Source organism: Epargyreus clarus, unplaced genomic scaffold, assembly GCF_041222505.1.
Source record: "Epargyreus clarus isolate Ecla_fem2 unplaced genomic scaffold, WU_Ecla_fem_2.2 ptg000009l, whole genome shotgun sequence".
Taxonomy (NCBI): domain Eukaryota; kingdom Metazoa; phylum Arthropoda; class Insecta; order Lepidoptera; family Hesperiidae; genus Epargyreus; species Epargyreus clarus.
In genome coordinates, this window is record NW_027332217.1 from 14556023 (window position 1) to 14565565 (window position 9543).

General features: G+C 36.0%; 1 protein-coding gene across 1 annotated transcript; it reads left to right on the forward strand.

The window, feature by feature from the left end:
• The first annotated feature begins 5491 nt into the window (after nt 1-5491).
• Nucleotides 5492-7989, forward strand: RpL26 (ribosomal protein L26). The gene is made up of 4 exons (XM_073076807.1): nt 5492-5583; nt 5809-5990; nt 7164-7304; nt 7815-7989. Exons 2-4 carry the CDS (start codon nt 5823-5825, stop codon nt 7950-7952), a joined length of 447 nt encoding a protein of 148 aa, XP_072932908.1. The 5' UTR covers nt 5492-5583; nt 5809-5822; the 3' UTR covers nt 7953-7989.
• The last annotated feature ends 1554 nt before the right edge of the window (nt 7990-9543 follow it).

Sequence of the window (9543 nt, forward strand, 5' to 3'; positions counted from 1 at the left end):
TGTATCTTTCATATTTGTATTTATTTTTAATATGTAATTGGATTTTTCATAAATATAATATCGTATTAAATTTATTTAAGTATAAAATTCACGAAGATTTTCATTGCTTATCTAGTGTTGTAGTAATACAAACACATCGTGGATTTTTACGGTATAAAATATAAAGACCAAATTAATACTTGTACTATTATTCCAAAAGGTTACTCATTTTTTTCTGCTATCGGCTAAAATTTTAATTAATTACGTAAACTCAAATTCTTGTTTGCCGCCATAGGCAGAAAATTTATTAAGGTTCAAATTTGTTAATTAAACTTATCCACAAATTTAAATTAAGATTTTATAATTAGACTCTCGACTTTCTAGTTCACAAAACTCACTTATATTATTCGTTATTTAAATTTAATAATACAATATTTTTAAACCTTATCATGGAAGTATTAATTTATGTTTAAACAAATACTCTTATCTGAAACACCATTGTTCTTTACACATAAGTTAATCTACATAAACTTGATATCTTGACAGCTCGTTGAAAATAAATCCAGGTTCCTTAATTTTAGCCTTATATTCTAAACATTAGATGTATTAATCACGCCCATTTCAAGAGATCCGCGGCTATTACAACAAAATGCCACTAAAATCACAAAAGGCCCGACACAAGATTTCTCCTCACATTCAGGTTCGGCCGAGGAGCCGTCACAAAGCGTGCGTAATATATAATTTTTGACAGGACGATTAAGGGCCCGTGTATCAGGGGTCGTCAGGATTGTTTACGGGGTGACCTTGAGGGCGACTCACCTACGATCCCGCACATAGTCGGTGGTCGCCGGGCTCCGGTGAGCGCACGGCCATCTCTCCGTTCACGAGAATATCATCACTGGCACTACCGTTCACTGCACGTCACTCATATCAATAGTCGGCGTGGATGGGCGGAGCGAGCGTGCACCCCTCGAGTCTCCGCTTCATTCACTGAACGGCCCGGGCGACGGGTATGGATTGCGCAGACTCGGACATGCGTTGGGAGAACACCAGAGCCATCTGCGAGTTTCTCGGCCACGCACTCTGCCGGGTTGGGCCCATCTCAGAGGTCACAGGGTCGCTCTCGGCTCACGCCTGGATTCTCAGCTATTTGGAAGTCAACACGGATTTAATGTGACAATCGGATCTGTCCTTAACGGTACATTACGTCGTCTGAGGTTACGACGTGGCGTATCGACTTGCGGCAGACCGAGCTCGGGTGACAGTGTATTGCCCCGGAGATGCCACGTGTTTGCGTATTTATGTTGTCTACAAAGACAATAAACGCCAGAATGCTCTTGACTTCGAGCCACTGACCACAGTTCATTGTTTTGTAAATAGTAACCGCACACTACAAATCCTAGTATACCTATACCTTAACATTAATAATTGTATACAAATTCGAATATTTTACATTGATATCAGCTCCGTACTTTTATATTATATCTTGTTTTTGCAAGAACATTTACAGCAAAAATTCATATCTTCTCTGATTATTATTTTTACTATTGATAATATGCATATTTATTATATAAAAGATGTCAATAAAATAAAGCAACATTTTATGTACTAAAAAATGGTTAACATTAAAACAACAACAAAATTAAAACGAAGATTGTCTTCGTTTCTCCATATCCTTTTTATTCTCTTGTTATTCTTCTTTTATTTATTTTATTCTCCTTTTTATCCTCCATATCCTGCCTAATAATTATGAAAATAACCGATCAAATTTAGGCAGAACTTTCAGCCATTGCCGTGAGTGACAACTTTTTAACTCGTAACTTTTTAAGCTGTAAAAAATTAAAACTGTCTGCCATTTGGACCTTTGTTATTGACCCGCATGCGTGTCTCACTGCAATCTCTCTTGACTGCGTGCCCGGGTTCGATTCCTGTCTAAACAACATTCTAAATTCCATTTTTAAACCAAATGCTTTTTTTATTTTTGAAGTGTTAATTGCAAAAGGGACTTTTAAAGCGAAAATCGATCAATCATTTTTACAATTGTATAATAGTAAATGTCGACCGACGGATATTCAATTCTCTGAATGCTTTGTACCATAGATCACATTCACACAGCATGTTGGATGTAATGGTCTGTATAATGTGTTGAAGATTTTTAAAGTGGTAGAACTCTTCATGGTTAAATCCACTTCCAGAGGCACCAACGCCTCTACTAATTCGTCCCTATTAGTTAAACTTACCAAAAAGTTTCATTATTACGTAGCGTCACAAATGTCATTAGGTACCTAGCTATTTTTGAATTAACCGCACGTCATTTTTAGCGCCTCTATATACTACTTATAACGTCTTTATTAGTAGTATATCTATATATATACCTATGTGAAAATTAACGTTGTAACTTTTAAAATTATTTATTCGCTTTATTTTATATACGTTGAAGAAAATTACTATAAAAAAGTAGATATGTAAACCCGAAAAGTTTTACTACATACGCATTCACAATACGCGGTCTTTATACGATACTGTTTCACCGTGACCACGATCCATTAAAACTTACAATTAAAACTGCGTATCATGAGTATCCGTTACATTTTTTTTTATAATATAGGAGTAGCAGACGAGCATGCAGTCCACCTGATGGTAAGTGGCTACTGCCGCTCATGGACATCTGTAATCAACCCCAGATAGGATTAGATATTCCTACCTGAGGTCGGCCACAGTTGCGCCGCTACCCCTGAAGTCTAAGCTGGAACGCCTCGGAAAAGTATGTCTCCCTGACCACACCCTTCAAAACGGAACACAGCAGCACTTAACACTGCTGTTATTAGGCAGAAATAGGTGTGGCGGTGGTGCCGTCGGAGTCGAACCACAAAGGGTTCTACCACCTTCAAAAACGTCCACTAGCATGTTTTTTGTTTTTATTAATGAAGATTTATGATTACAGTCGAATTGCAAATAAGGAACGAAATCCGACGTTAAGCATTTTTATGATCCTATACACAAAAATGTAAAGGACACTTCTGCCTTTCATAAGTTCTGTGGTTGATCTAACCATTTCCCAGTATTGGAGTCGAGTCGCCTCTACTTCCTGGAAACTACAAACAGTAGAAAATTAAATGCGCATATATTATTGTATTTAGCTCTCTTGTTGGTTAGTTCTAGGGCTGCCAGCTATTCATATTCATCACACCAGACCAGATATAAAAGTTAAAAAACCGAGGACTTGTAGACGAAATCAAGTTTTTTTCCCCGTGACACTTATTCTCTCTGAGTATATGTAATTTGCGACAACTTTGCGACAGCTATATTTAGATATATATAATTCAAAGGTGACTAACTGACATAGTGATCTATCAACGCACAGCCCAAACCACTGAACGGATCGGGCTGATATTTGGCATGCAGGTAGATGTTATGACGTAGGCATCCGCTAAGAAAGTATATTGATCAATTCTACCCCCAAGGGGATAAAATAGGGCATGAAACTATTACTTCGTAACGCGAGCGAAGCCGCGGGCAAAAGCTCGTGAATATATAATTATGGTTAATTTATTCCTTATCATTAATTATCTACAACTAATCTGAATCTCCAGGACTCCTTTTTAAAATATTTTAGACGATCTGAGGATATCATTAAAAATATGATAAATCCAGGAAAACTTGGTTGGCAACCCTAGTTAGTTTGCTTATTTGTGAAAATAGAGCAACAGTTCCTACATATTATGCTCGGATTATTCAATTGTTTTAATGCGATGTTTCGACGAAATATTTAACACTTGCTCGTAAATTTTGAGAAATTGCTTAAACGATATCCTGTATTGCGCTGTTTAACAACCCGCAACAGAACTATGCCACTTACCAATCAAATAAGGCACGAAGATTAAAAATAAAAATAATACGAAAGGCAGCATGGGCCTACTGAGGCGTGACGGATTAATGATTGGGCTTAAGTGTCCTACCAGCATCCTTAGTATAAAGGCACTATAGGGTACTCCAAGATTCGTAGAATGACTGTCCAAATTATTATTTGTGTTTAAATATTTTTTAGAAAAATATATCTAAAGGTGATAGATCCCTTTGTACTTCGACTCCGGTGGCACCGCCGCCACACCTATGTCAATTTGCAGCAGTAGCTACTTGCCATCATGCGGACAGCGTACTCGTTTGTTACTCTTGTATTATAAAATAATAATAATATTTTTTTATTTTACACTTCTTACGTGCGTATAGACCGCGCCAAATTGCTAGTCCGTTTCGAAGTTGTTGCGAGCAGGTGTAGTCGTACAATTTGCTATGGCGACGCAATTCATTTCTATATTCAGAGCGGACTAGCAGTTTTACGCCGACTATACCTACCACATAAGTTGCGAAACTTAAGATTTACCGGCAAATGCCTAGACTTACCATACTTCGGGCTTTTACAGCAACACATCACACTTTTTTGTAATGTAAATAAAAATATAAATTAAATAATTATAATTAAATTCAATGCATAAAAATAGTTCTACATATTGTGCACCTATTTTACTTCAAATAAGTAGGTACAAATGATAAACCTTTTTATAATGTAGATTTAGAAGTGGCAAACTAGCTGATGGCAAGTGTGGATAAGATTACGTAACATTCCTACCTGAACCACAGATGCATTGCTACCCCGGAGGATTATGTTGGAACGCCTTGGATAAGTGCCTTCCTAACCATTCACAAAGTGGAACACGATAGCGCTTACCTATATATGAGGCAGAAATAAGTGTGGCAGTTGTACCTTCAGAGTCGAACCACAAAGGGTCCACATTACATTGTTTAACTGGTTCCTAATGTGCGGACGAATCTCTTAAGCCGCCTACTTGAATTGGTAGAAATCAGTAAAATACTTCAACTGACACTAAAAAGAGATTCGTTTATAAAACGTTTTATTTCCCTCGCAAATATTTTTATTGTTTTCAAGAAACCTTTAAATACGGTTAAATAATAATTTACTGATTGTTCAAATTTAATTAATAATATTAAATTATGTTATCTCTATACATAATTGTATATTACACCCATAGATTAGTAAAGATTACTCACGCCTAACAAGAAAATGTACCCTGTTTTGAGAATTGAAATAGTTGCGTAAAAAAGTTTTGCCACGTCTCCGTGCTAAAATTTCCCTAAAATATTTGAAATAATTATTTATTTATTATGTAAGTTGCGCAGTATTAGTTATTTATTCGTAAATTTTCTCTAAAAACGTTTTTATTTGTCAAGAATTCAAAAAAAGAACTTACTAATAAGCCGTTTGTGGCTTCATTCAATTTCAAGGCGGCGAAGTATCTTTACTAATCTATGATTACACCCTGTATTAAAAAAACAGGTGTGTTTAGGTTTACATAGAGACAATATTTAAATTTTATTAATTTTGAAAATAATTTTGAAATAGGTAATACTTTAAAAAAATACCCTGCGAACATAATTTTTAAATTCATTAGAAGAGCACATTACAACTATTTAATATGTAATCTATGGCAATGTATAATGTGGCAACACTAGGAAAGTTTGTGTCACTAAATATTTTTAATCTGTGTGTCTTTTTTAACTTGAGTCTTTGCCGTGTCGTATCGGGTACGTTTCAATCCGAAAATATCTTCGATTCCTATCGTTATTCTGCATCGTAAATAGTTTCATTTGATTCTGGAATATTATAGTTATCATAATTCATGAATATTTTGCGAGATGTTATTGTTTGTGAGAGAAAATTCGGCCGCGGCAACTTGACGTTTTGCACGCATAGGACAATAACCTAATGTTTGGAGTCGGTGGTACTAAACGTGGATTTTGGGTTTTCAGCGAAGAGTGCCAGGATGAAGTACAATAAACTGGTGACTTCCTCGAGGAGGAAAAACAGGAAGCGTCATTTCAGCGCGCCATCCCACATCAGGCGAGTGCTCATGTCTGCTCCCCTTTCCAAAGAGTTAAGACAGAAGTTCAACGTTAAATCTATGCCTATCCGCAAAGACGACGAAGTTCAGGTAAATTTATCGTTAACATTACTACAAAATACAGAAATCCCTACACAAATAGTATAAAATTTGTAAAGTGTAGACATGGTGTTTTTTGTATGGAAAGTAAACTTAAACGTGCTTACAGCGGTTTAGTGACTTTGCTTTATGTATGTATGTATGTTACATCCTTTTGTTACTAGTAGTGACTTAGCGTTAAATATTTTATACAAATACATAACCTAATATTTTTTCAAAATAAACTAAAATCGATACGCTAAAAACCGATCTTAACTGATACTTACGATCCCACGTGTGGCTTTTATTGAATAAAAGAAATTATTATAACTTCATAATTACTTTATTATTCGTATTCTCATGTCTAAAAAGCGAAGAAATTGTAATCCATGTTGCAATTAAATCGAAACTTAAGTCACAATTTTAATCTTAAAATTATTTAATAATAGCAAATAATGTAGGTTCTTAGTGCAAAACGAAATGATGAAGACAAACCATTCACAGACTGCAAGCGATTGCTGCTATGGGAGGTGATGGCTAAAGGTTTTCTTTGGCCTGAACCGACTACGGCTGGCTAGCTTGCACCATGGTTCAAAAATTGGCTCTGATTGTTTTGCCTAAGATGTTTAGATTTTTTATTAAATTGATAGTATAGTGATGAATAACTTACACTATTGATTGCAATTAAAGTTATTTGTATATATTAAGTCACTTAGAATCACTAATGTAGTGTGATTACATTGTGTAACCTACTGATAGATGGGCTAGACCTTTTTTGTATCCCACTGCAGGGCATGGGTCTCTCCCCATTAATGAGGGAGGCCTAGAGTATATTCCACCATGTTGGTATAGTGTAGATTAGTATAGAAAGGTTTGGATTAGTAGCCAACCAATATTGTATGTTTTCAAATGTATCTTTTTACCCAAGGATTCCATTATTCAAGGTAGAAATTACACAGCTGAATTTGTCCTGGCCCGGTCCTATATATACAAATTATAGTATTACTTAAATTTTGTTTACTTGTTGTAGTAGGGCACTTCTCCAAGACATTGCAGTCGTCAGACAATTTCTAAGATAACAGTTAATAATAATAAACATTCTATAACTTCTGTATTTCAGCGTTTACTAAGATTATACAGTGGCAAATATCAATGGATAACTAACCCAATTCAAACTTGTTGCAGGTAGTACGTGGACACTACAAGGGCCAGCAAGTAGGCAAAGTGGTCCAGGTGTACCGTAAGAAGTTTGTTGTGTACATTGAGAGGATCCAGAGAGAAAAGGCCAATGGAGCCAGCGCATATGTCGGCATCCATCCCTCAAAGGTTAGTTATTGTGTAATGTGTGTTGAACATTGATAACAACATTATTGTACAATACAACTGTAACATTCATTAACGTTTATTGAGGGAATAGAATTTGAATATCAAATCTTCAAAACAATGTGTATGAGTTAGTTAAACTCTGCCATTTGGTTGAGTATCATAAATTTTTTATATTTAAGCTAGCATATTCTCTTTAATATTTCAACTACTTATTACTTACAATCAATTGGGAAAAAATTGTAAAGGAATAAAATTATTAAATCATTGTGGCCCTAAATTATAATTTTCTATGCTTGTTGATAGTATTTTGTTCTTATAAAAGAAACAGAACTTATCTTATATGATGATAAATTTTTCACTTAGACCTTGTCTTCATGTCTCACTGAAGCTATGCTAATGTGAGCAGGGACTTGGCTTTTGCTGATACACTTCCATGGCTCTGATTATAAAATTATAACACATTAATTTTGTTTTACAAATACCATTTTACTAATAGTAGCTTTGTTTCAGTGTGTGATTGTCAAACTAAAGATGAACAAGGACCGCAAGGCAATCCTCGACCGCAGATCGAAGGGCAGATTGGCCGCCCTCGGCAAGGACAAGGGAAAATACACTGAGGAAACTGCCACTGCGATGGAGGCCTCTTAGACATAGATTTAAGAATAATAAAAAAGGAAAAACTCAATTTTGGTGTTTTACTCAATGCCTTTTTTAAACACTAACAAGTTAAGAAACAGGTTAAGCTGCAAGCATTTTCTGTTCTCATTTTTAGTATTGGGAAGAGAAATATCTCTTTATTGTAATATCTTTAAGCTATATCTCTGCAAGAAGTAAGATATTATACTAAAATATTTTAGTTTGACTAAAACACTGCCCGATTCTAATGTTGTTGTTTCCTTTATTTGTTGGCATTGTCTCTGGCGAGTCCTTTTCTTATTTTAGATTCACTAAACTGATAAATATTTTAATAATAATGAACCACACTACTCACTTAATAATAATCAGTGGCGTAGCTACCTAGGGGGCTAGGCGGGGCAGTGCCCCGGGGCCCTCAAACTCAGGGGGCCCTCGAACCCTTACCAGAAATCTCGATCGAACGGAACTTTTGGAAATTTCTCCCATTTTCAAAATAAATATGAAATGTTGCAACCCCACTTTAAACATGACAACTCAGTTAAAAGTAATTTAACACGTTAGCTGCGGAACGCGGCTTAAAACACCTCGTCCATGTCTGGTCGTTATAGCGGTAAGAAAAAACTTTAACTTCTCTGTGGTGCGAGAGGCATAACTTCCGTCTGGTTCAGTGTAGGAGAGTGATAACTATATGTTTGTGATGTGCTACTGATTCCTAGTTCTATGGTACACCAACCTAATGTCGGGTTTGTTAGACCTCGTGCCGCACTGAACAAATAATAATGCTAACACAGTGCGGAACGAGGTTGCGAACGCCTCGTTTCCCCACGCACCTCGTACCGCACCCCACGCTAGCTTCACGTGGTTAGTGTTGTGCAACGCAGTCGAGGCTATCTTTGTGTTGAAAATTATCATGTCGAAAGGTTGCCGAAAAAAGTTGATCATGGAGGAAGATGAAGAAAAACCGGTTGAAAAATCCGAGCCGAAATCAGAATACAGGAAGATATTTCAAAAACAGGTAAGTCACAAATATACTCTGTCTAGGTGAAAGTCCAGTAGTGAGACTTGGCAGGCTAGGCGTATATCCGTATAGTAAGAAATTACATTATAGATAATTACGTTTCCTGTTATGGTTCAAACAAAAGTTAAGTAGCTACATTATTGATATAGAAAACGTAGGCAAAATCGTTACCGAGTATTCCGATTACTCTTTACCCTAATCTACTCGCTCCTACTTTTCAGAATCCACTGCAAAGAAAGCACATCATCTCGATAAGGGTCCAAAGAAGAAGAGATGTGTCGGATGCTACGAAAAACTCCGCACATTCTTGACATGTCGCGAGGCAGACAAAAACACAAAAAAAAAAATCTCACGGAATGCACTGTTTGCAAAAAACCTTATTGTCTGAAATGTTTCAATGAAAAACATCCATAACTTTTCCCCTTTTTGTATTCATTCTGTTCATAACGTTGATAAATAAAAACAATAAAATAAAATCGATATTTATTTTCCCATCACTAAATTATATCGAAACCTGCCATTTTTCAGTGCGGTCCGAGGTGCATTAGACCCCACATTTTATTTTACCCATAGAATCTAAACTAA

Excerpts from the sequence above, each read along its gene's own strand:
- RpL26 (XM_073076807.1), top strand. The coding sequence starts at position 5,823 with ATGAAGTACAATAAACTGGTGACTTCCTCGAGGAGGAAAAACAGGAAG. Across the intron at positions 5,991-7,163 it reads GCAAAGACGACGAAGTTCAG|GTAGTACGTGGACACTACAA; the intron begins GTAAATTTATCG and ends AACTTGTTGCAG. Across the intron at positions 7,305-7,814 it reads TCGGCATCCATCCCTCAAAG|TGTGTGATTGTCAAACTAAA; the intron begins GTTAGTTATTGT and ends GCTTTGTTTCAG.